We start from the raw sequence: 26,504 nt of genomic DNA, 5'->3' as shown, positions 1-26,504 counted from the left end.
TTTCAGATTGAGTGTGTGGGTGTAGTGGCAGTTTGAGAAGTGTTAATGCATGTTGAATGGTGGGTTGGATTGGTACAGCAAACGCATGGGAAAAAAAGGTATATATAGATTTGTATGTAAGTGCATCTGAACGTCACATTATTTGGATAAGTAGAGGGAAGTTCATTCAGAGCACCAGACTGACTCTGCAAAGTAAAATCTGAAATAAAGGTTTTTGGGAGAACTTGTTATTTTTACCAGGACAACAAATAAATATTGATAATGCTAAGTTAAAATCACAGTACTGAACTTACCATTAGATACATGAAAATCTTTCACAATATTTTCATAAAAAACTGGAATGAGGCCTAGCCAGTCTCTGCTGTTAGAGCGTCTAGAAAACATGCTGAGAATTCACCTTGGCCTCTCTTGCCAGTTGTAACTCATGCATGTACATCACTGTGAGGAATTCTTTGCTGGATATGTGTTCTCACAACAGGAAATATATTTGAATGCTGCCGAGCGAGTGTGCACAGGCACCACAGTGCAAAGAATTTGGCATAGGAATAGTTTTTTGTTTACAGCAAATTTAGAATGATATATACATATATATGATATCAGTGCTCCGTATATGTATACTTAGAAGTGGAATGCGTGCATACAAAAAAACAAAAAAGATGAAATGGTAAGCCGTATCAACAGGCACAGTCATTGTACATAAATGTTCCTAGGATTGGTTGCTTTGTTTCCTTTAGGTTTTATTAGTTTGAAAGTCGTGTGTGTGTGTGTTAATTGCCTGCAGTTTGCATTTGCCTATAATGTTATTTAAATATAATGCATGTTCTACATAATTTTTGGTATTTCTAACTTGATTTTTAAAATAACTAAGAAGTATTTTGGTAAAGGCTGTTTTATTATTTAGTCCACTATTTTATTATTATCATTTTTTCTTTAAAAATGGCTATTTTCACCCCACTTCAAAACTATTGCCAAGTGAGCATTATCAGCAGGTCTTTTCAGCTCATGTTTCCTGAGCTGTTTGGCTTAGACTGGTCTCATCTATCTGGCGTCTCATGAAGAGAAAAAAGGAGTAGTCTGGGACAGGCAAATAGAAAGAGGTTAAAGGTGAAAAACAACCAGAGAAAAGAAACTTTGCAAAGCACTTGAATACTGTAGATGCAATTTCAAGAAACACATGAGAGACATAACAAGTAAAGTTAACTTTAGTAATAAGGCAACATTAGAGATTGAGAATGAAGCTTGTGTAAGGGGAAAAAAAACAGAATGAGGTGACTGTGCTCAGCCAAAGGGAAGGTAGTGCTATGTTGTCTGCAGGCTTGAGAATATTATCTTCTTAATTACCTCTGTTATTGAGTATCAGTAAAGATGGAGTGAAGGGAGAGGAAAATGGAGGATGGAAAAACAGAACTGTTGAGGCCAAATGGAGGGTAGAACATTTGGGGCTGGTGAAACAATGTTGATAAGAGAAAGAAAGATGACTATATTGTGCAAGACCTGAACGGAATGAGGGAGATGGAAGAAACTAAACAAGCTTTCAAACAATAGCTGCTATTGCGCTGTAAATACATACTGCTGAGTCCCTCTGCACTGCATTTCCGATCTGCAGATGTGCATTCACAGTGATCCCAGGATGGCGTAATAACCCCCCCCCCCACTCGGTTTTGCTTCCACAAATCATCTATAGACATTGCTTTCCTCTAATGTGCAGTCCACTGTCAACAACAATTACTATCAGTCAGCTTTATTCCAGAGGTTTGTGCAAACAAAGGAGGAATTTGATCTAATGTCTGATCACTGATTGCTTGAATCCCTTGGTGCTGAAAAAATTAAAATTAAAGAATAATTAAAGCTGCAAGCAGCGATGAATGGGCCCTTGCACCCTTGTGCACGTTCAGGCGTGCTGCAGTGGAAGTGCTTGTATGACTTGCATGTAGATTTCTTCAGGACTGGACATTTAGTGGATGACACCACCCACAACTCTCTTTATCAAACCATTCAAAAGTTATGGCAGAAAGTACGAACTATCAGATATCGACCAATCAGAAGAAGGGGCAGGGCTAATTTGCACCAATTAAGGTGAAGGAGTCAAAACCGAGTCCGATGACACCACCCACGACTCTCTATGGGAAACCATTCAAAAGTTATAGCAGAAAATAGAGACTATCAAATATTGACCAATCAGAAGAAGGGGCGGAGCTAATTAAGGCCAATGAAGGTCAAGTACTCAATACCGAGTCCGATGACACCACCCACGACTCTTTATGTCAAACCATTCAAAAGTTATGGCAGAAAATCCTGTTGGTTTCTAATCACTCACGGATCTAATAATTTTATTATCATTTATCTCATTTTGCCGAAAGCTAGTTCCCTAGGTCAAGTGACATAGCTCATAATATATCCCGTCCAGCCAGTTTCTCCTTCTCCAACCACTGTGGTTGAAAACTTTGTGTCTTTGTTTGTCGGTTTGTTCCCCTTTTCCTGCTCCACCTTTTATTGTTTTATTTGTTTGTTTATTATTACAATTTTTTTCCAACTAAATGCTGCCTTTTCAAAAGTTTGCATGCATCTTTGTGGCACGTTCCACATTAACAGTTCAACACATGCTCCACCCTCCTTACAGCTCCTTCCCCAGACTGGACAGCCCCAGAACAAAATATTATGCCCTTCCACCTGCTGTGGCATTCACACAGTACAGCGAGACCGAAAAAAGGTGTTAGAGTTGGAACCATAGACTGTAAAAGCAATGGTCGAAACATTAAATCTCATACCGTGCACCATATTGTTGCTTGATGAGCCATTGGGAACACCCCCACCAAATGTCAACCGAAATTAGTCATGGCTACCAACTCCTGCATAAAAAAGCTGCAGAGCTGTCAGCAGACGTTTACAGCGTAATATCTAATTTCAAACGTTGTTTCTGTAGCGACCCAAATATGAGATTTAAAAAAAATGTATTTATATATTTTTTTTTTAAACATTTTACTCCATCTTATATTTTTTTACTCTGGCAGTTTTAATTACTAGTTATTTTGTCAAAATTTAGACATTAAGTATAAAAACTGTATGTAAACTTATGAGATGACTTTTGTAAAAATGTAAAAATACCAAAAATTGACATGTTGAGTTCCATAGATTAAAGCAGCACAACGTAACTTTCAGCTTTTCTGAGTTTGGCGGCATCTTTTGGACAAAAGCGGTAGTGCTTTACCAGAAAGAACATTACGTTTCCCATGAGCACCAGCGCGTACTGCCAGAAAACTCCTGTCCCGTCGCTGCATTTGTTTTGATGAGAGAAGACGGGACGCTTTTCTGTTTCACCAAATGAACAGACGGAACGCAAAAAAAAAGATGTTAAACTGCTGGAAAGGAACTGGAATTTACCGGGATACCTTAAACAAGGAAGCCAGGGAGCGGTATATGGAGAAAATAATGATTATTAACGGTCTGGATCCATATGAAATCCCTACTGAAGAGCCATGTGTTTCAACAAATTTGTATAATAGTACAACATACAGTACATGTTTTGTATCCCTCTTTTCTTTTTTTTTTGACTGCTATATCATGCTGAAGAGGCTCCGAGGCGTGAGCAATATTTTTGTTTTCCTCGTGAGATTATTTTTTTCCTCTGCAGCTACAAATAAGAAGAGTTAATATTTTTTCCTCAACAAACTAGTTTTATCTGCAGATTGGGGTTAATTGCACCGCAGAGAGCTGGCCAGCAACTGCGTTTAGCTGGCGAAGTGGGGAATAAAACCCGCGTTTTGATCCGACCCGTCTGTGTGAGTGTTTGTGGTTTAAGGCTGATTTATGGTTCTGCGTTAAATCGACGCAGAGCCTACGGCGTAGGGTACGCTGCGACACGCACCGTACGTTGCGTGTCGCCACGTACCCTACGCCGTAGGTGTGCGTCGATTTAACGCAGAACCATAATTCAGGCTTTACTGTGTGGAAGGTGTTTGGTCGTTACAGCCGCGATCCAAGCGAGCGGACGACTCTTTCACTCTTTTACTTTGTTATATCAGATACTTGGCCTGCGTGGTTCTGCCTCCGAGCAGGAAACCGTTGAAAAGTTAAACCATTAGCGATCTTTTCCCCACGTCTGTTATGTGTGGAGCTGCTGCTGCTGCTGCTGCAGCCATAACGCAGCTCGGGATACCAGCTTCTGCGGAGCTGCGCTCCACGCCCTGCCCATTTTCATCAAGACTGCGAATCGGGAAGGAGGGGGAAGTGACGTATGCCGTAAAGCAGTCAAAGTCGTAACGATTTGTAGTTTTTTAATGTGGCAGGGTTCCTACCATGCTCCTCAAAGTTACATAGTGCCAGTGAAGGCGATACAGACCCCTCAGATCATGACAGAGGTGTCATTAAACCTGTTGGAAGTTGATGTACCATCACAATGACTCTGGAAATATTATATTAAGGTGGAAAAGTTACATAGTGTCGCTTTAAGTGAAATATTTTTTCATTACATCTACAACATTAAATACATCTGTAGCACAACTAATGGTTTCGAAAATTAAAGCAACTTGATTTAAACTTGATCTCTCTTGTCTGATTTCAAAATGTGCTTATTAAAGTTATGCTTTCTCCATTCTTTTTTAAACAATTTTTAGATTGTTAAATACTGAACATGTATGCTGTGTTTTACACAACAGTATGATGTCATGTTCAGTTGGGTTTGCTTGCTTCCCTGGGAAAAGCAGGAAAGACATGAACATGACTTCAATAATTTGTGCTTTGTGCAGGTGAAATGAGTGGGTGCACCATGAGTCAGGAATGGGTGTGCATTTGAGTTGGTTATCTACAAGTTTTCACATCTTTTGAATGTGCGTGTGTGTGTGTGTGTGTGTGTGTGTGTGTGTGTGTGTGTGTGTGTGTGTGTGTGTGTGTGTGTGTGTGTGTGTGTGTGTGTGTGTGTGTGTGTGTGTGTGTGTTGGTACATATGTACATGTGTGTGAGCGAGGTGTGTCACAGAAGATGTGTGTGATGTCAAGCCCAGACAGGCTTTGCTGTGGTCCAAGTTCAAGTTGCTGTCAGGTGGTAGTGGTTAGTTAACTAAGCTGGTAATTACCTCAGACTGCCTGGCTGAGATACAGGCCAGATACCCTCAGGATGCTGTGGGAAAGTACTTTTAGGAGTTCACAGCTGAATCTCCCTCATGTTACTGAAAAGTGACCCTTAGGTGTTAAAATACCTCATGTACAGGGTTTTTTTTTTTTTTAAATAAAAGATATTCCCTTTAAAGAATAGTCGGAACCTTTTACCCAGTATAATCATTATGTGTTGAATTTTTACATTTAAATGTTTTATTGATTTAACCAACTTTTTCATCATATTTGGATGAATAGTACATCTATTTTACCTGAATTGTTAATACAGACATCAACTTAATTAATTAATCTTTGAGAAGCAATGAATTACAGTTATTTACAGTAAATCTGTTTTAAATCCCTTGTTGTCTCGTATCTAAAACATATGGATTAAAAAATACTGATACATATCAAAATGTTATTTAATTAGAGGTGCAAACGGTGCAAAAGATATTACACTGCCAGCAGGTGACTGGTGCTTAGACTTTATTTTCCACTCAGAGATACTGTTACTGACTACCACACAAATTGTGTCAGCGTTATCAGGTGTGTGAGTGTGCATGCACACAAGTACAGTGTCCAAGTGAAATAGGCCAATAAATCTGAATTATTATACAGTAGCAACAACATTTTCTATTTTTCCCAACTCGATGAAACAAAGACGGCAGAGCTTGACCCTGTAACGGGGCTCAACAAGTAATCTGTGGCTTCAAGTTTTTTCTTTTGCTTTCCTAGGTCAACTTTAGTTTCTTTTCAGAAAAAAAAAAGTTATTTTATGTTTTTGATCAGAACAACTTTTGGTTGTTGTGGGAGTATTTCCAACCTTTACTTGAACTTCAAATTCTCTTGAAATTCACATAGAGGCAGGAGAGAGGGGCATTTTCAAAGGAACCTGAGGTGCAGTTCATGCATCTCAGTACTCTTGTCTCCGGTTCCCACGCTGCCCGCTTACCTGACTTACCACAATTTGAATCAAATCACTTGTGCCCAATTGGTTGATGTAACCATGTGACCCACATCAGCCCGAGAAGCACCGCCTTTTGAGATTGGCCTAGGATTTTCCCATGGGAGCTGCCTATGGAGTGCAGTGTGTGTGTGTGTGTGTGTTTGTGCGTGCGTGCTTGTGTGCGTGCGTGCATGCGTGCACTATGAAAAAAAATCTGACACCCCTCCCCTTCCCACCTCCTCTCTCCACTATCCCCTTTTCTCTCCTCTTTTTTCACCACTTACCGTCCTTGGAAACTCAGTATTACACTTTAGATGGACTTTTTTGTCACATTGTGAATCTTTTTGAATGTAATTTCTCTGAACGATCCTTTCAAGAAAAAAAAAATGTTTAGTCGTTATGACCAGTTACCATTAGAGCATGTATAGAGAGAAACATGCACCAGCTTAAAAATACAGTCCTAAGGACAGCAATGTCAAACAATTTAAATGATCACTTCTGGTAAAAATGTCATGACCAACCTGCAGACGACAGTGACTGAAGCCATATGTTGACCTCGAACACGATCTGATCTATGTGCATAACAGACATAGTTACATTTTGGCCTTGTGTTTAAGAAATGGTTTTGACAGTTCCGTCAGTTTGGTTATCTAAAGCTTCGGAGAAGGCAGCTGCATAGCTATGTGCTTCTTATGCTTTCCGTGACAGCTGCGTTCCTGGAAACTCTAGTACGTAGGTTATACTGTAAAATAAACAAGCACCAGCTGCTCACAAATATATGTATTTCTTTTTGTCTGTAAATCTGTTCAAATCACTGGGATGTGTGTTAATATTGGTACAAATTGAACTACGGTCTCTTTCTCCCCAGCGTATTTGTCTAATCGATCTCTGTAATTGTAACTCGCTGTGTTTTGAATAATTATAGAATTATTTTCATCCAGGTTGCGTGTGTGTACAAAGTGGCGTGCATGTGTGCCTGCCTGTCCGAAGCTTATCCTTGGGAGTTCAGTGCAGGTTCTGGCATGCTCAGCCCTGGGAAACTTTGAGCTGAGCAAATAGCTCGCTCTGTTTTCCTGGCCACCGCCACACTCATATGCGTGAGCCATAGGTAGGCACACAATTTTGTACAGTGTTAGGTTGCCTATGTAGATTTTTTGTAATTATTTTGTGTGTGCGGTTAGGTTATTTTGTGTTCATTCATGATTGTGCGAAACAGAATTCAGAGAGTATATTTGGCAAGTACTGAGGAGGGAGAGATGAGCTTCATTGGCACAGACAGGACACCTCTGCTATTCCCACACCTCCGCTGTGTCTCGCTTCACTCTCCTGCCCTGACCTCCATTAGCACAGAGGCAAACATCTCTCAGCATATGCACATAGAGCAGACAGCCTGCTTTTGTGCTGAGTGGGTGTAGGCTCCTGATTTGCTTTTTGTTTCTCCCAGGTAAAGAGTGACAAAGCTTAAGTAAGCTAGTCAAGGATCACACTTGTGAGCGTAGTATAATTTACAGCCCACTTCCAAGTGGAATGCTGTTTGCTGGGTGGAGCTCAGGTGTGTTGACAAGGCTTTTAGTACTGACATGCTGTCAGGATGGCTCACAGACAAGTGTGTGTGTTCACGTTAGGGGCGGCAAGTACGAGGTCACTAATGTCCCACCAGGGAGACTTTTACCATGGGGGAGGATGGGACAGCATGGAAGTGTGAACATTACTGAGGCATAAATACTGACTTTACACACACACACACACCCTGATCAGATCTTAGTGTAACACTTGTGCCTTTTCACACCAGAGCAGCAACCAAGGAAAAATGTCTGATTTCATTTGTTGTTGAATGATTCAACACACATTAACTGGCACGGCAACTCTGCTTTAACTTGGTTCTACACACATCTGATACTTTTCATTTTGAAACAGGGAAATGTTACTAAATTATTTTCCCTATTCGGGACTTTTTCTCCTTTTCTTAAGCAGAATTACAAGTTTTTGGTCAGTTCTGTTGGAAATCCGAATCCAGAGTTTAAGGTTTAGATTATTTCCTGTGGATCATAGAGACACTTCCAAACATGGGCTGTGGGTATGTTCTGCGTCAGCTCGGTTTGTGCCACAGTTCTAGAATAGTTAAACCACTCACACCTCTCTGTGTGGGCCTGCCCCTACTCTTAGTGGTATCTATTTCCTATAAAAGATCTATTTCCTGTAAAACCAATACATAATTCCGTCGTAAATTAAACTCTTACAAAAACATGGTCATACTTATTTTTTATTGTCATTATCAAAAAGGTAAATCGTATCCTAGGTTTTGTTTTTTATTAAGCTGATAGTACATTGTGTTGTAATACTGGACTAAAGTTTAAAAATAATAATCTCTCCACTGCATTCACGTGAATAAAGAATTCCATATATTAAGATCCTTCACTTTCTTCTCTGATCAACATCATACAAGTTTAGGATTTTCGCCACAAAAGTGAAATGTGTTTTTGGGTAAGATAGAACCAAAACATGGTACACATTTACACTGAAAACATTTATTTTCCATAATGATTCTATTTAGTTTTTAAATAAGCAGATGGTAGTTTGTTACATTAAAAAGGAACTGCTGTATCTCACATAAAGGTCAGATGGATCAAAGTTGGCAAACATGGTTTTATGTTGGGGCAGATTCTCAGTCATCCAGGTCCTGGTAATCCTAAATGTTTGAATAGAGGGCAACTGGAGACCAGCCAGGGAAAGAAGTGCCGTTGTATTCAAACATTAAATACTTTAATGTGTTTTGGATGATTTCCACTAATCTCAAGTTTGAAAAAAACAATAGTTTTACCTGTAGTGTTTCACCTTTTGTAATCCAAGCATCTGTCTCCTGAGGGAACAAATCTCTTTTCTTTTTTTTTTACCTCTTTCTCAAGATCTTAGATTATTTAAAGCTTTTATAAACTCTTCTTTTTAACCCTTGTGTTTTTTTTCTAGGAGGGTAACAGTGATCGATATGTGAGAACTCTCCGAGCAGACATTATCAGGATGCTTAGAGCGGAAAGTTTGTCAGTTTTTTTTTTGTCCCAATGAAATCCCTCACATTACATAAATAGTTTTATTTTATTTTAATAAAAGTTGCAAAAAACATGTCTTTTTTAAAGAGTAAAGTCATGAATTTATTCTCACTTTGTCAGCAGGATATTTGCAGGACGTCAGCTATAACGATGGGGCTTATATGGCTGCACTATGAATCACTGAGGTAAATTAGTTTTCAGTGACTCATTTTGAGTCTCAACAGCTGCAGGAGGAAGTCACATTTGTTTCAACGGACCAGTCATGATGATGCCTGCTATAACGTTATTGTTGTTTTCATGTGGTTTGTATTGAAATTCAACCCCTGACGAGCTGTGGGTTTGCACCTTATTGAGCTTTTGTAACTTTATTACATGAGAAGTAAATCCTTTACACTTATTTTGTTTTGGTTTAAAGGGATACCAAGAATGATGTTTTTTTGTTTTTTGTTCTTTATGGTCCCGAAGCCATTAAGAGCTGCCGTGCCCTTTAAACGTGCACAAATATATCTATAAGTGACATTGTCTTTGTTGGTTAGTGAAAAGATTTAACCATAAATCCACAAGTACTTTAATTTAATTTCATTATTTTTGTTCATGTTATGAAAGATTTGTTTTGTGTTTTTCTCATTATAACCTGAATAGACAGAGCAAAAAATGAAACTAAATAAATGAATTAAAAAAACTACCCAGTTTAACTGTTTATTTTATGTAGCTTATTTTGAAGGAACATCTAAAGTCATCTATGGTTTGGAGGAAAATAATATAACATGTCAAAACCATATCCAGTGTGATCAGTTTTCGCAATCAGTTTTTCATTTCTGCTTCAGTCAAATGACTAATTGCTCCTTTGAATTTATTTAGGAAATGAGGAAAGAATGAATTGGGAAGAAATCCAACTTCACCTCCCCTGTCTAAAGAACTTAGTCATTGCTGTATTATCTTTAAATATTTATATTATATTAGGCTTTATCGTGTCAGTCATCCCTTCACTTTATTTAATTGATGCAGATATAAAGGAGGTTTAATGTATGAATGCAGATGCATTTTCCAGTTTCCAGATTTGATCAAAATGGGAAATATTTAAAAAGATGAGTTTACATCTTTTTATTAAAAAGGTCTTAAAACTTGTCATTTTAAGTAAGCAAGTAAAACTGAACGTTGAATATACCATAGGAACCCCCATTTTTTATCAAAGCATTATCATTGACTTTAATTTAATGCAGAGGACGAAATGAAAAACAAAATCATTATTCTGCAGAGAATAAGCAACCCTTTCTCTGAATCCTTCCAAATGCGTATTGAATGCGTGGGTGGGGGGTTGATGTTAAACTGAATTCATATGTGATCCTGGCTGCAGAATCACATTTTGGCGAGGGGTACGGGCTTAATGCTTGTTGTTCTGTCATTAATGATCCCAAGATCCAAAAACGAGAGCGGAGTGAGACGTCGATTCCTCGGTTTGATATGAGTTTTTTCCCCCTCGAGCATACACCCTTGCAACACACACGCACACGTTTCTTGGCATGTTGCCATGCGTTTTCTAAAACAGATTGTGCAATATCTCCAAATAACCTACATTAAGCTCCTTAAAAGTGTATTTTATTGGTATGAATGAAGCAGACACCCCTATAGCTCCCGGCCAGCCTTTCGTCCCGTCCTCCTTGTCCGGGTGGTCGCAGACAGCTCTCGCTTCTGCAGAGCTCGGGCTCTGCGCTGCAGCACCGTGTTATTTGATCCTTGCTCTTTCTTCGCTGGGAAGAAAAGCTCGCCTCTTTCCCACGCTCTGAGGACACGTGGTGTCCGGAATGAATTGGATTCAGAGGACCCTCCCTCTTGGTTAAACGTCACCTCTGTCTCTCGCTCTCTCTCTTTCTGTCTCAAACACACACACACACACACACACACACACACACACACACACACACACACACACACACACACACACACACACACACACACAATCACTCATGCTTTCTGGTATAAATGGAAAAAAGAAAGGAAGAAAAAAAGAAGCAAGGTCGCAGTAACAGAAAATCTACATGTATTGCCCTTTTCTTTTTCCTTTTTTTTCTTTGTTTGTATTCTATTCTGTTTTTGATTTATACGTTTTGTGTTAATACTGAAAATCAATAAAATATTATTATGAAAAAAAATAAATAAAAAGAAGAAAAGTGACAAAAATAAAGTTCCCTTTGGAATCTCTAAAAAAAAAAAAAAAAAATCTACATGTACGTGACAGCTTTGATTCGCTCTCCCTCTCTTGCATGGGGCCTTTTTCCTATCTGGCGTGTTCTGCAACATGCATTCCGGGAAGACACGGGACAGGTTGGGACGGGAGGCTCCGTCTCACCCCCTCCCGCCTCGTCTGGCCCCGGCGGCCCCGGATTCGGCGCCAAATCTTGGTCCAGCAAACAGAGCTGCTGCCTCCAAATGTGCAGTGGTCCATTTGCAAAGACTGAGCTCGGGGCTCTGGGGTCTATGTCCATATGAAAAAAAATAAATCTTGTTTATCAACAGACCAGTAGAGATATGGCTACATAATCAGAGCCATAACAGACAAGTATTATCTTGGTGCAAATGTTTTCCATTAAGGAGACTAAACAAAGTTGGCTTCAGTGGAGCCTCTGTGCCCAGCAGTCTGTACCAACAGCAAGCTGACAGTCCTACATAACTGGGATTTTGACTTTTACACATGCTTGGAATGCACATTTAATGTTGCATTGTAATTTCTCTTTTAGCTGGACTAAATTGGGAGAGAATGCCAGAAAAATAGGTGAAAACTATGTTTTATCTGCAGTTCAATTAATGTACTAACGAATTGTTACAGTGTTATTTTAAATGCAGTGCTTTGCTGTTAATGTTAAAGAAAATCTGTCCAGTTTTTTTTTCAGAACTGTAATGTATTCCTAAAATACAGCACTTTACTGTAAAAGTATTTCAACTAACATGCAGTATTTTTGGCATTCTGGGAAGATCATTGCCTGAGCTGCACATGTGAAGCTCGATACCTGCCATTCTTGATCCATCCTCTTACTTATTATTTGGTGAGTATAGTTTTTTATTTTCAAAGATAATTAATCAAACAACACAAGACATCTGCTTCAAGTCTGAAACGAGAGAAACACAACAGGCTTACAAGCCTTTGGAATCTGCAAGAGAGAAAAAAACTAAAATGGGAAGAGGTAGAGACACAAACAGCAACCATTCCAGGTCACAACTTAAGTACTGAAGAATATTTTTTTGCTGTAACTGTGACTGTTTCTCCACCTTGCGTTATGCAAGGGACTGTTCATTTGTATTTAGATACATTTTTGACACATTTCTCTGATAGTGCAGATACAATAGATGACTTTACTGCTGCCCTACTGATTACAGTAAGTAGCATACTTGCATGTTCATTACATGACATAATCATCAGTTAATTTTTCAGACATCAAACACTGAAATAAGCAACTACTGTATCAGGTAAACTGATAAAAGTAGCTATTTTTTTCTTTCTTGCCTCACAGTTTTACAACTATAGTTTGTTGCATATTGAACCACAACAGTCAAGTCTGTTCGGCTTGCAATTATGTTTTCTTGTCGGAAACTGTGGACATCAGTCTAGCACCTCAGTGTCCTATTTGACACATATGAAAATTCCTAACAATATACTTAATTTAGTACTGCAGTACTGTTTTCCTGACTGCTAAAGGACATTTTTCAAAGAGTGCAGGTCTAAAAGCACATATGTATTCAGTCAACACAAGAAATCTGTGATTGAGCCTACATTGAATATTTCAATGGACCTGACATGTTGAATGTATGTATACATATATGCCATGTCATACATTGACTCACCGTATAACAGTACACTTTGTATTTCACTTTCTATGTCCCAGGGTTCTGCCACTACAGCTGACATTGAAAGGATAATCGCCATACCTGAAACACCTCGTCTGATACTGCTTGGTATGTTTACAGCACTGGATATGCTAGCAAACATTTTGCATAATGCAATACAATAATATACAGAAATATTCTCATCTTGCTTTGTTTCAAATGTATCTAATTTATCTTGTTTGGAGTTATGGTTGGACCGTTGGAAGAACTAATCAGTGAGTGCAATTGGAGATATGTATGCAAATGGGATCCTCACATGGTGTTACACCTATTGCTAACTTTGATCAAGGGGGTACCATCATTATCAAATGCACCTCCAACTGAACCATGGTTGTATGAGTTACAAATCCAACAAGATGTACAACAACTATTCGGTAACAAGAAAAATGTAACATCTCTCTATGTGCTTTCAGGTGGCATGGCCAGAACTCAGCGCTGGATGGTCAGCCTTGAAGGAAACATGACATGTTATATGTTAGGGGATTTATTTGGATGTTTCAGGTTGGAATGTCATTTTAATAGGAGGGAATGAATGTGAACTTTGTATGTGTGTTGTATTTTAATTTTGTATGCACTATAAGTTGTTTTGGAGCAGATTCTCTCTCTCTCTCTCTCTCTCTCTCTCTCTCTCTCTCTCTCTCTCTCTCTCTCTCTCTCTCTCTCCTTTTATTTAATATTCATGCAATTGTTCTTCATGTGAAGGTTTTGCATGTCAACTTTACATTCAAATAAAAAGTAAAGTGCAATAAGATGCTGTGAAGTATTTTCTCTTACATTGCAATCACAGGATTGAAAAATCAGTAGGTTTATTAGATCATGGTTCGCCATCTGCCTATAGCCATGTTTCAGACAGAGATTTTGTGATAAGTTACGTCTGTTAACATGTTTTCCGTAACAAAAGTCCCTTAAATTGTATGCAATCATATGACTATTCATGTCTTAATGTGGTTTAAAAAAATATTTTATTAAACTGTATAAATAATACAAACTAAATAGTCATTTAATTGTATAATACTGAGCAAACAATTTTAAGAACCAGTTCATCCTATATTTTTTATTTACAGTACAAAACTGTAAAGTAAGCAACAGTAACGAGATGTTCATTTTACGGTAACATAATGGCAACCCAGCTGCCAGTTATTTTCTGTTTTTTTACAGGGACATTTCTAACAGTGTGGTTACCTCCCCATATGCACATTAGTTAGAAAAAAAGAAAAAGAAAAAACACTCAAGACTGAAATGTATGTGTAGGGGAGGGTATTTGGGGAGAAACTCATCCAGTGGAGAAACATTTGGCTCCTGCGGTCTGTGCAAATGTTTTCCAAGTGTCCAGACGAGCTGCAGTTAAAAGCTGTGATAGCGGACAGATGTTCCTGATTTTCCGGAAAATGTTGTGCACCATCCAATAACCAAAGGCAGAAGAAAAGAAGAAGAAAAGGCATACACAGTACTGACCAACTGTGTTAGTCACTGGTAAAACTGTAAGAGTTTATGAATGAATATGCATGTTTTGGCCTTAACTCAACCATATACAAAGTGCAGTATGAGTTTGCTTAAAGAATGGAGCAGGGTGGAGTTACTACCATCTGTTGTATGTTCTGGGCTGTCCTGCTGCTGAGGAAATTTGGGGACAAATAAACCCTGATGGTGCCGTGATGCAAAATAATCTAAATGTCTGAAACGCCAAATGGGTTTCTGCACGACACAACTGAGAACATTTGCTTTTGTAAAAAAAATAAATAAATAAAAACTTTATCTGTAAATAAGATGGGGAAATTGTATTCAGCAAACTCCTTCCGGGTTCCTGTGGTTAATGACATGCAATGAGGTGAACATAGAGGAACACATGGGCCTGCATCAGAAGCTCTCACTTTAATTTTTGTATAAGTGGGTCAAAGCTACTGTTTTCCCCCCCTTGGGAGCATTTGCAGCTGGAGAACCACTTGTTGAAGAGGAACAAACAAACCGTTAGGCGACGCCCGAACACTCATACACCTATACACCTAAAAGCATCCAGAGCAGATTAGTCATAACCTCCCACCCCGGCTGCTTGTAATGCTAGCCACTGTTTCCTGTCAGAACCAAATATGAACATGACAAACAGCTCAGAGGAATACCACTTTCTTATTTTCAGAGTATAACAAAAAACTGCAGTTATAATGGTCTTTGTCCCAAAATATTCAATTCAATTCAATTCAATTCAGTTGATTTGGGAATGGGACAGTGTACATTCATATACATTTAGAATTAAAAATGCAAATGCACCCAATTTTAGCTACAGAGCTAGTTTCCATTGGCAGTCCCCCGGCTAAAAATATAAAAGAAAGACAAGTTAAACAACAAGTTAGAACAAATACAAATAAAGCGTGCGAAAAGTTTCTGTTCTTGTTATTTTGCTTCTATTTAAGATAGAAGGAACAGGAGAACAACCTGACACATCAATCTTCATACTAACACGATCTTAGGCATTTACATATATTACAATAGTGAATACATTACACACATAGTTTCACATTTAGCAGTTAAAAGTTTAGGCGGTAAAGTGCCAGAGTAAGTTAAAGTGCTGGTTACGATTAAAGTATCTAAAGTAAATGATATAAGTTGTTGCAAACACGCACACACACTAAAAAAAATCTGTATGAAAAGTTGTTTGATTGGCTTGAGGTTCAAGTCTCTAAATTGGTAAAAATAAATGGAAACCTCGCTTTACATGTTGGGTTTCAACTTTAAGTGGCCTAATTTCAGTTACCTTTGTATAACTTATAGAAATGTAATGATCACAGATAAACAACCCATATACCAATTGTCTTCATACGTTCACAAAGTCCCTCTATACACCCGAGGTTGTGTTTTGAGTCACAACAGTTTTGTGTCTGATTAGATTAAGCAGGTTTTGGCCTTCATACGTGAGTTCTGTGTCGGCTGTCTCTCCCACACTCGCGGGCGCTGCGAGCGCACATTCATGCAAGCAGCTATACAGCTGCAGACCTGAGCCAAAAGTACAGTTCAGACTGTGGGAAAAAAAGAGGACAGTGTGAAAGCCGCCAAACCATCAGAGTGGAGAGCAATTCAGAGAGTGTTACGGAGATGAGATCGACTTCAGGCAGCCAAATGGAGCAAGCGTTCCGATGGAGCCTGAGATGTGTCCGGTGTGGTTTCCACATATTTATCTTTATTTCCTCTGTCGAGCCGTCTATCTGTCTCTCTCTCTCTCTCTCCCTCTCTCTCTCTCTCTCTCTCTGTCACACACACACACACACACACACACACACACACACACACACACACACACACACACACACACACACACACACACACACACACACACACACACACACAGGCGCCTAGTTCCCACGGTGGCGGGGGCAGCTGAGCGGCGTGTCAATCTGCGCACAGCGTCACCTCTTTTCACTTGCAAAAAGGAAGTAGCGCAGGGCTTTTGTTATTTGAAGTCTCACAGTCTAGTCGTTTTAAAAACAACTGGACTATATCCGCCGTTTATGATTTAAACAGCCACCTATAATCTCCTCCTCAGAGGTGTTTTTACACGCAGAGGTATGACCGGAAAACTCGGCTCTTGCAAAGGTTTATTGAATACTCACTGCCATTTGGTTTTTTGTCCAGTGAGAAAATTCCTTCTCACCCGACATCTATAACATTTTGGACCCTTAAGTGCAAGGATAACCTGTGATCTTGTTTTATTTGTCCTTGGTTGATTTTAATGGGATCTTTACAGCAGTCAGCCCATTTTCATGTATACATGGGATAGAAAGTTGGCACGCCTGCAGCCTGGACATAAACCTTCTCTTGGGCCATATGCCCCTCTGCCACACAAACTGGGTGTCAGGGAATCGTGACACAACCCATTTCAGACACAAATACTTTTAGTTTTCTCTTATTAACAGGAAATTGAAATGCATTTTTTTATGGGACAGGGGGAGTTCTGAGATAAACAGTTAAAAGCGGACAATAGCGCAATTTAATGTAGCCCGAGTTTGAATATCAGCCACTTAAAGGGTTTTCCCAATTGATGGTGGTTCAGTGGAAGATCCTACTGCCGATTTCTCTCTCTTTAAGCTCTTTAAACTCGTCTTATCTTCAAACTAAACCATACCTATACTGCTGCGGGTGTGCTGTTGAATATTTTCTAGAGCAATCCTGAAAAGCAACAATTCGGATCCCCTCCTTGGAAATACCACGCCCCCTACCTACTGATTCACAGGCCCTCGATCCCTCCCTCTAACCGAGCCGGCAGCCTATAACCTCCCCTGTTCTCCGCCCATTCCTACACAGTTGATTCTTTTGGGAAGGCATTGTCATGCAAATAAAGGACGCGTAAAATATTCCCCCGGAGCGCGGCGCAGGGCAGAGACTCACACGGACCGCGAGAAGCACACAGCCCCGCGCTACACGGTGGATTTATATCCTTTGCGTCGCCACGGCCCCGTCCATCAGCCACAGGTAAGTCACAAAGCCGCAGCGGATTACAGTTGCATACTTTTTTTTTAGTTATTTTTTTTTAGTGCCAAAATTCCAGTATGGGAAAGCGTGCGTAAGTGGAGTTCAGTGCGCACGGAGCTCTCCTCTCTCATTCTTGGATGTGGCGGAATGTACGACGGTCTGTTGGTTGAGGAATAGTGGTTCATGCGGATTTTCTTTTGTCACTTTTTTCCCTTTCCCAGACCCCCCTGGCCACATGAGCAGCAACATTTAGCCAGGAAGCCGGTCGGACCGTTGGAAGAAGCCGACGGGGATCCAACTACGAGGAGGCTGCCCCGTGGAGATAGTGCTCATACTTCCAGTCTCCCCCCAGTCAAGTCGGAGGTGTCTGTGCTCCATCTCCTTGCTGAAGGCTACCTGCTGCTACAGGAGGGAACTACATATATATATATATATTATATATATATATATATATATATATATATATATATATATATATATATATATATATATATATATATATATATATAATATATATATATAATATATATATAGAGATTCTGGATCGCTTGAGACGTCTTATGTTTCAGGGGATTTAGGATCAGATATTAACTTTTGCACACCGAGTGTGCCATTTTCGCCCTTGTCCTTTTTGGGATATATCCAGTAACCTTTTTTTTTTGTTTTAGTACCTTAAAGTGCCTTAACAACTGGTTATAATCCAGTTTAACTGTGGCATTGTTACCAGACCAGAGACGTTCGACAGGGAGAAAACGATTATTATCAGCTTTAGAGCCCAGGCAGGATTACTTTTGCCCCCCCTACAACCACCAACACCCCACACAGACCCTCCAGCACGCTGCAACCATGAGCCAGGCGGATGTGTCGACTTGCTCCGCGCCGCAGAGAGTTTTCCAGGAGGCGGTGAAGAAGGGAAACACCAAGGAGCTGCATTCCTTGCTGCAGAACATGACAAACTGTGAGTTCAACGTCAATTCCTTTGGGCCAGAAGGACAGACGGCCCTCCACCAGTCCGTCATTGACGGCAACCTGGAGCTGGTGAAACTACTGGTAAAGTTTGGCGCAGATATCCGGCTTGCCAACAGGGAAGGGTGGAGCGCTTTACACATCGCCGCCTTCGGGGGCCACCAAGACATTGTGCTATACCTCATCACCAAGGCCAAGTATTCCTCTGGCGCTCGGTGATCTGTCTCTGCTGTCAGGTAAAACAAAAAAAAAAGAAAAAAATGTGGAAAATATTAGAAAGAAATTACATCAACAACAATTTCAATATAGAACTGCAACACAACACACAAAAAGCCAGGCTCTTGTAAAAGCAAAAATACTTCCATTATTTACTTAGTTGTGCCAAATTATATAGTTACAAATGAAATAAAACCGGTCTGCACAGTAACGTTCCCTCATTGCAAACCAAACGGGACCCTCTCTGCACTCCTGATTGAAGCACTGCATGGTCCACACGTTACAACACGAACCTTTCACAAAAGCAACCCGTCTCGATGAGTTTGTTGGTACTAAAGCTTTCTTCTTGAATGTTCCTATGAGACCATGTCGTCCCAATAAAAAAAGAAACCAGTCTGTGTATATCACATCATGTGTGTGTTTGGATTCCAGAGTGCAAATGGACCAGTTTTTTTTCCTTTTCTTTTTATTTTATTTCTTTTTTCTGTCCCCAAACCTCCCAGTACAGTTGAACAGTTTTTATTTGTGGGAGCTCCTCATTGTTCTGCAACCCCCCCCTTTTTTTTAAAGTTATTTTATGTGGAAAACAGCACTTGATGCTACATGGCTCTATTGCTGGAATTCCTGAAAGGGAAGAGACGAGAACAAGAGAAGAAGGGTTGCCCTCTGTTGGTTTACCAGAGGTCCGTTTCATTAATTCATTTTCTAAATTCAAAGAGCGTCATTATGGTTACCCATCACGTTTTTTTTTTCCCAGATATGTAATAGTTATGTAACAACAGCAACAACAGACTCAATCATTGTGAAGTACTGTACACAATAGCTTTACTTTGTTGTTAAAGAAAAAAGACAGTAGTTGAGTGCGCTTTCAAGCAGATCTTGCCATGCTGGTGTCCAATTTTTCAGGCCAGTGCGACCACTTTGTCGGTGGTCATTGTGTTACTAAAATACGCTGCTTTCGCTTTGTATCAAAAGAAAAAGAAAGAAAAAAAGATAAAAAAATGGAATTCACTTTATAATCTCCTTTCAGTATTCTATTAACATCCTAGTCGTCACTGTGAAAACAGGCTGGGTTTTTTTTTAATTTATGAAGGTACATTGAGAAGATGCATTTTTGAATATGTTGTGATTCTTCTGTAAAAAATTGTAGTGTAAGAATATCATGGGTGATTCAAGCTGCTTCAAACTCTTCAACTGCAACCACATACCCCCCCTCCCCAACCCCCATAGCTTGTTGACCCTGAAGAGGACTTTCCACCCCTTCCTGCAATTAAACAACTTCGTTTAGTGGTTGCGTTTTCCCAGCTACCTCGACTATAAAGTATTCTCAAGATTCAAGGTTTTGTTTGTGTATCATCGGCATGCCTTTGTGCTAACAGGCAGGTGGACTTCAAATGCACCCTCAGTCGCAAAAGTTTCTTGTGCACTTCAACCAAACCAGTGATTACAAGCAAAGCATCATCTTGCCCTATCTGTGAGGAGGTGGGGGTGGGGGGTGGAGTTGGAGGGGCCTGTGTTTTCTTTCCTCTTTCTCTGCCATCATGCATGTTTCCCGTCAAAACCTTCCACCTTGCCCCCTCTGCGTCCTTGCCAGCCTGTTTTTTCCACTTTGTTCTCCTTTTGTTCAGTCGTTCAAAAATGGACTTGTAGCGCATGACTTATAAACGCAGGGAGTTTTATTGCACAAAAAAAAAATACGGAGCCTTGTGCGCCCCCAGTGTTTGTACGGGGGAACTTCAGGAGCAAAGGCTTTGAAATAGTAATTACTACTGAGCAGGACCCTTACTGTTGGATGATGAGGACTTAAAAAAACCAACACATGACTATTGCAGGATGTGTCTCTTTCTCTCTCTCTCACACACACATACACAAAGGAGAACTAGGTTTCAAAAACTTGCCTGCTACATTTTGAAAGTCATGGCACCCTAACATTTGTAACAATGCTGCTTGTATGTTTCTTTCCTTGTCAATATTGATGTTATTTTTTTTAAAGCCTACTGTTAAAATGCCCAACAGTTGTGTAGAAGCTTCAGCGACACCGGTGCAACTCATGATATGTGTGTGTGTGTGTGTGTGTGTGAGAGAGCGTGTGCGTGCATGTGTGTGTGTGTGTGCGTGTGAGCTTCTCATGAGGTCTGTGTCACTGTCAAACAGTCATCACGACTGAAATTATCCCATCTGGAACAACCATAATTATCTGAAAGCATATAGCTCCACTAGATCATGGTATAGATTGGTATCAGGCAACAAATGAAATATGCATTGATTGTCTTAAACTTGATTTTTTTCCTTTTTTTGAATATTGCACTGACTGTTGTTGAAAAGTTGACTATTATGTGTCAACATTTAAATATTTCTGAATGAAAAAAAAAGATCAAAACAAAAATACTATTGTATAAATATATGCTCCAGGTGATAATGTCCTAATGTGTGTATTACTTTGTGGAAAAAGAAACAAGTTTTTCAACAAAGATGTGTGTATCTCTGTGATTGGGTGTATGTATATATACATATGGATATATATATATCAATGCTGATGCTGATGATGATGTTGATGATGATGATGATGATGATGATGATGATAATGATGATGACGATATCTTGGGGCACTTTCTTTTCTGAAGTGCTGTCTTCCTGTTTTGTTTTTTAAAGGGGAATAATACATTTGATGGTAAGATCATTGTAAAATGTTTAAAAATTGCACGGTTGTGCGGTTATTTGGCTCACCGGGTCATAACATTTATGACGTAAGGAGCCAGCTGCCGGATTGGTGTACAAGAGTGAGAGGATTTTTTTTCTATAAAAAAAGAAAAGAAAAGAAAAAAGGGAGAAAAAAGAGAAAAAGTGCAGACTTTTTTGGGCCAACTTGTGTTTGTGGTCTTGCTTCATTTCAAGCAAGAAGAAAGCGGATGAGTTTTTCACGAGTGATGCAGATGTTCCATCTTATCTGATTTTGGATCAATATTTTTTGTATTCTTTTATTTTTGAACATTTGTAACACTGTGATGATGACGTGATGTCACATGGAGATGAGTGCTGTATTATTTTTGTACGTTTGTGTACAAGTCAGTAAAGTAATCATTAAACTCAAATGCTCTGTGTATGCATACGTTTCCTCCGCAACTTATGTTTTGTCCAGTTCAGCGCCTGTCTTCCCTCCTGCTGTATTTTTCATAGAAAAGGTTGGTTTGGGAAACACACACACACACACACACACACACACACACACAAACCCTCCCATGTCTTCCAAACCGGGCCCAGCCCAGATCCCCATTCTCTCCCTTTGTCATTCATCTGGCCTCATCCTTTCACTGCCAGTATAAAGGAGCCCACTGCATTGTGGGTAGTCTCAGTTTAAAGTAGGGTCCCCTCCCCTGTGAGTGTTGTGGGAGAGATGGTTTTATGTTACCCACTCACACACTCAGAAATTTTCCAAAACACACTTCTCTCATGTCCTTTTTCTAATGATGAAGACCAAAGCTTTTTGCTAAAACCTGTGTTTTTTATTTTGTTTTTGCAGACTTGTTCTCAATTATTAATGTTATTATGATAATTATTCTGTTATTTTACAACCTCTTTCCTTAAAGCACAATGGAAAAAAGAAAATAAATGCTTTCACATTTATAATTCAGAAGGGGACAAAAATACAGCCCTGTTTTATTCTTTTGTCCGATGGTGTGATTTTACTTGCAACATACGAACTTTGAAAGCCTCCTAACCCACTATGCATGAAATTAAGTGAAAATTGCTAAACTAAACAACCCATGCTGAAGAATTTAGTTTAGTTTCTATGATCATTCACACTTTCTTTTTCTCTATTTTCCATTTTTTAGATTATATTCATTTAGAGCGAAACTTTCATGTGAGTCACATTCACACAGATGAATGGACATGCTGAGCTGTGTCTACATCGCAGGGCTGCAAAAGTTGGTTGTGGGAAAAGCAACATAGCATATTTCTGCACATGTCAGACCTGTACATGTCGCAACATTTGTTGCAACAGTTTTAACTGTGACTGAGGGAAAAAAACGATTGCAAATGTGATGGAAGTAACGGTTGTGGTTGGGGGCGTTTTCATCTCAGTGTGAAATTTAAGTGGAAGAAAAAAAAGAGCAAGGAGGAGTACCTTACTTCTGGTTTCCAGTGACATGTAAAAGTTTGTGGTGTCGGTTAAAGCAGCTGTTTGAATTGCTTTCTGAGCTGTAGCTGAACCACGCATGACCTCAGCTCAAAATTTCAGCACATGAACAGCTCTGATCGGATGCATTTCCTTTTCAGATACAAACAGCAGGAAAGTTAGCTCCTCTAAACACCAGCCCTTCTGTGTTTTGATACCGTGGCAAGCAGAACTGGTTATCTGGCCTGCCTCTCCCTCCATAACCCCCCCCCCCTCACTCCCTCCCTCTCACTCTCTCACTTCTGGAGGATGTTTTTGTTAAGCTGGGTTCCCATTGTTCACACACTGAGTTGGCTGGCCTCCCAGGGTTGCTGCTGGCTGCTAGGCCCCCTAATAGGTTCTTCATGTGCCTTGGCTTTCCTTGCGCATCTTGGTCTGGCCTTTTGCATGGAGCAGCCCATGTTCGCGAGCCAGACAACACAGGGAATTCTAGGGAGGAAATTTGCAGAGAAGGCTGGTGAGAGAACATAAGATGATTATTTGTCTGGGGAATTGCATCAAGTTCAGACAACACAAAAGATAACAGCAACAAAGTCACTCTCACAGGAATGAACAAGCCACTCTGTCAAATATGATTAGCTTACAGCCATGTTCATGTTTGGAGTCTCTTCTGTTGTATGTCACAAGTGGTAGAGGTACAGATAGGTATTTTTGGAGGGTCGGTTTTGCAACAGCTGGAATCAAGACTTCTGTTTGTTTATCTTCCGTCTCTATTCAAAAGGCCATTGTTGACATGCTCATAAAATATTCATATCACGTTTACACATAGCCGGGTATTTACAAAAACTGATATTTTCCCCTCTACGTTTTCAAAAATATCCTTGTTTACACGAACCCGCATGAAAACGCTGTTAACGTCATGCCAGCCAATCAGAATCCTGGAAAAAACATCAACAAATGACACGTGTAACTTCCAATCAAGGCTGATTTATGGTTCCGCGTTACACCAACGCAGAGCCTAAGGCGTAGGGTACGCGGCGACGCACACCGTACGGCGCGCATTGCCGCGTACCCTACGCCGTAGGCCCTGCGTCGATTTAACGCGGGACCATAATTCAGGCTTTACTTCCAAGACGGAACGAGAGTCTTTCGTTTGGAGTGACAGAGAAGTGGAGTTACTTTTAAGTGTGACTTTAGAATTTAAAACAGGTAAAATAAAAGAAAATATTGACGGTGGCCAAACAAATTGTAAACACAGGTTGCACAAATGATGCTGGTGACGTTTCTGTTGCATAATGTGACGTTCTGAGCCTAAATCTCCGTTTTCCTCCGTTTTCCTCCGTTTTCCTCCGTTTACCTCCGTTTTCCTCTGTTTTCCTCCGTTTACAAGCAAACGTGAAAACGGAGATTTTGAAAATCCCCACTTTGGCCGGAGATTTCAGAAATGATCGTTTTTGGGGGCTTTGAGCTGCGTTTTCGTGTAAACGAACGGCCAAAACGCATGAAAACACCACCGTTTTTGCTCCGTGAAAACGGGGCCTAAATTAAGATCTTGTTACATGTAAAATTCAGTGTAATTGGTTTTGAGCAATACATTTCTCGTTTCAGAGTACATGAGAGTGGTGGGAGTGGAGGTTTGTAAATATGCTTACAGTAATTAAAGAAAGGGCAACACGGTGGCTTAGTGGTTAGCACTGTTGCCTCACAGGTCCCCGGTTTGACTCCCAGGCCCAGCAGGGTCTTTCTGTGTGGAGTTTGCATGTTCTCCCCGTGCTTGCGTGGGTTTCCTCCGGGTACTCCGGTTTCCTCCCACAGTCCAAAACAAGCATATTAGGTTAATTGGTGATTCTAAATTGCCCGTAGGTGTGAGTGTGCATGGTTGTGTGTTTATATGTGGCCCTGCGATGGACTGGTGACCTGTCCAGGGTGTACCCCCTGCCTCTCGCCTGAAAACAGCTGGGATAGGCTCCAGCAGACCCCTGTGACCCTGCAAAGGATAAAGCGGGTATAGATAATGGATGGATGGATAATTAAAGAAAATGCACACACACGTGTGAGACTTGGAAAAACAGCTTTGATTAAAAATATTTTTAGACACAAGGAATGATTTTTCAATAAACCGACAATCTTTATTCTTATTATTAGTGGTTCAAAGATGAGTTTTCTCAATAACTTTTTTTTTTTTGCAACAGAAACGACTAAATTAATATTACTTTTTTTTTTTTTTTTTTTTAAGATTTTTTTGGGCTCTAGTGGCCCTTTATTGGAGATGCAGACTGGAAAGGGGTAGAGAGAGAATGGGGAAGACACGCAGCAAAGGTGCGTGGGCTGGATTCGAACCCGCGACCGCTGCAGGAGGAGGACTGTAGACTCAGTATATGAGCCGCCGCTTAACCCACTGCGCCACCGAGCGGCCTGACTAAATTAATATTACTGATCAGAATTCGACCACATATAAATGTGGAGTCACTGATATTCATTTTTTCTAGGGGCAATATAACACTTTTAAGAGACATTTGCAGTGGCTGGATCAGGGGGTGGATCTCTGTCTCATACGAAACAATATTATCTATTCGAAACAAGATTGAAAAGTGAAGGTATATTTGTTTTTTGTTGCAGACATTAATTAAAGGTGATTTCAGTGTATTGGCACTCACGTCTTGAACAAAACACAAAACCATTCTAAACACTGATCTAAGTTGTTCTCTCAGCATTGTCTCTCAGCATTGTCTCAACGTTGTCCATCATGCACTTCTGCTTATGTGCAACAGTTAAATGGGCTTTATTGTGTAATGACAATTTGATTGTTGTTGCTGGTGACGGTTAGCATCTATATAGTACTTTAACACCATTGATAACAGCATGAATGATTGCAGCAGGTCTTAAAGGTAAACAACTAAAATAAATCACCTCTGAGCTAGTTCAGTCAGACAATCGAAATTACAGTTTGCTCTTACATGCATCTCTGTACATGGTTCACTCCAATTACACCCTCTAATTCATTGATTTAATCTAAGGAGCAATAGGGCATGTCCCTTCCTTACTACAAACCCTAATTCCTATGAAGTTGTGATATAAATGCAATGATTTGCGAATGCTTTTTAACTTATATTGAATTGAATATAATACAAAGACAAAATATTCAATATTCAAACTTTACAAACAACATTTTTCTTTTGCAAATATTGACTCATTTTGAATTTGGTACCTTCAGCGTGTTCCAAGATAGCAGGAATAGGGGAAATAAAAGACGGTGAAAGTTCAGGAATATTAAGAAAGATTAAATACAATACACCTTTTTGGGATATTCTCTAGGTGGACAGGTTAACTGGAAACAAGTGAGTGTCATAATTTGATATAAAAGGAGCATCTCTGAGAAGATCAGTCATTCATGAGCAAGGATGGAGTGAGGTTCATCCCTTTGTGAGCAAATAGTCCAACAATTTAAGAAAAAGTGTTTCTTGATGTAGAGTTGAAAGAAATTTAGGGATTTATTTGTCTACAGCCCATAATATTATTAAAACTGTCTGAACAGCATAATTCTCACTGGAAATAATATAACGTATATATAAGCAAAGAAAAACGGGAGTCAAATTCCTTGTGCGTTCATATACTTGCCCAATGAAGCTGATTCTGAAGGATTCAGAGAATCTGGAGAAATTTCTGCATGTTAGTTGGAAGGCTGACCAACATTCACCTGCAATCAGGCGGCACTGCATTAAAAACCTTGTGCCAAGGCTATTACCACGTGGGTTCAGCAACACTTTTGAAAATCATTG

At 39.8% G+C, this 26,504-nt stretch overlaps 1 protein-coding gene across 1 annotated transcript; it reads left to right on the top strand.

Annotated features, from left to right (window-relative positions):
- The first annotated feature begins 17,942 nt into the window (after window positions 1-17,942).
- Window positions 17,943-21,998, top strand: nrarpa (NOTCH regulated ankyrin repeat protein a). Its single transcript, XM_061734302.1, has one exon. The coding sequence runs from the start codon at window positions 18,273-18,275 to the stop codon at window positions 18,609-18,611; it is 339 nt and encodes a 112-aa protein (XP_061590286.1). The 5' UTR covers window positions 17,943-18,272; the 3' UTR covers window positions 18,612-21,998.
- Window positions 21,999-26,504: the final 4,506 nt, after the last annotated feature.

Source organism: Cololabis saira, chromosome 11, assembly GCF_033807715.1.
Source record: "Cololabis saira isolate AMF1-May2022 chromosome 11, fColSai1.1, whole genome shotgun sequence".
Lineage (NCBI taxonomy): Eukaryota > Metazoa > Chordata > Actinopteri > Beloniformes > Belonidae > Cololabis > Cololabis saira.
Note: the sequence above shows the minus strand (reverse complement) of the source record. Positions and strands in the feature narration are given on the sequence as shown.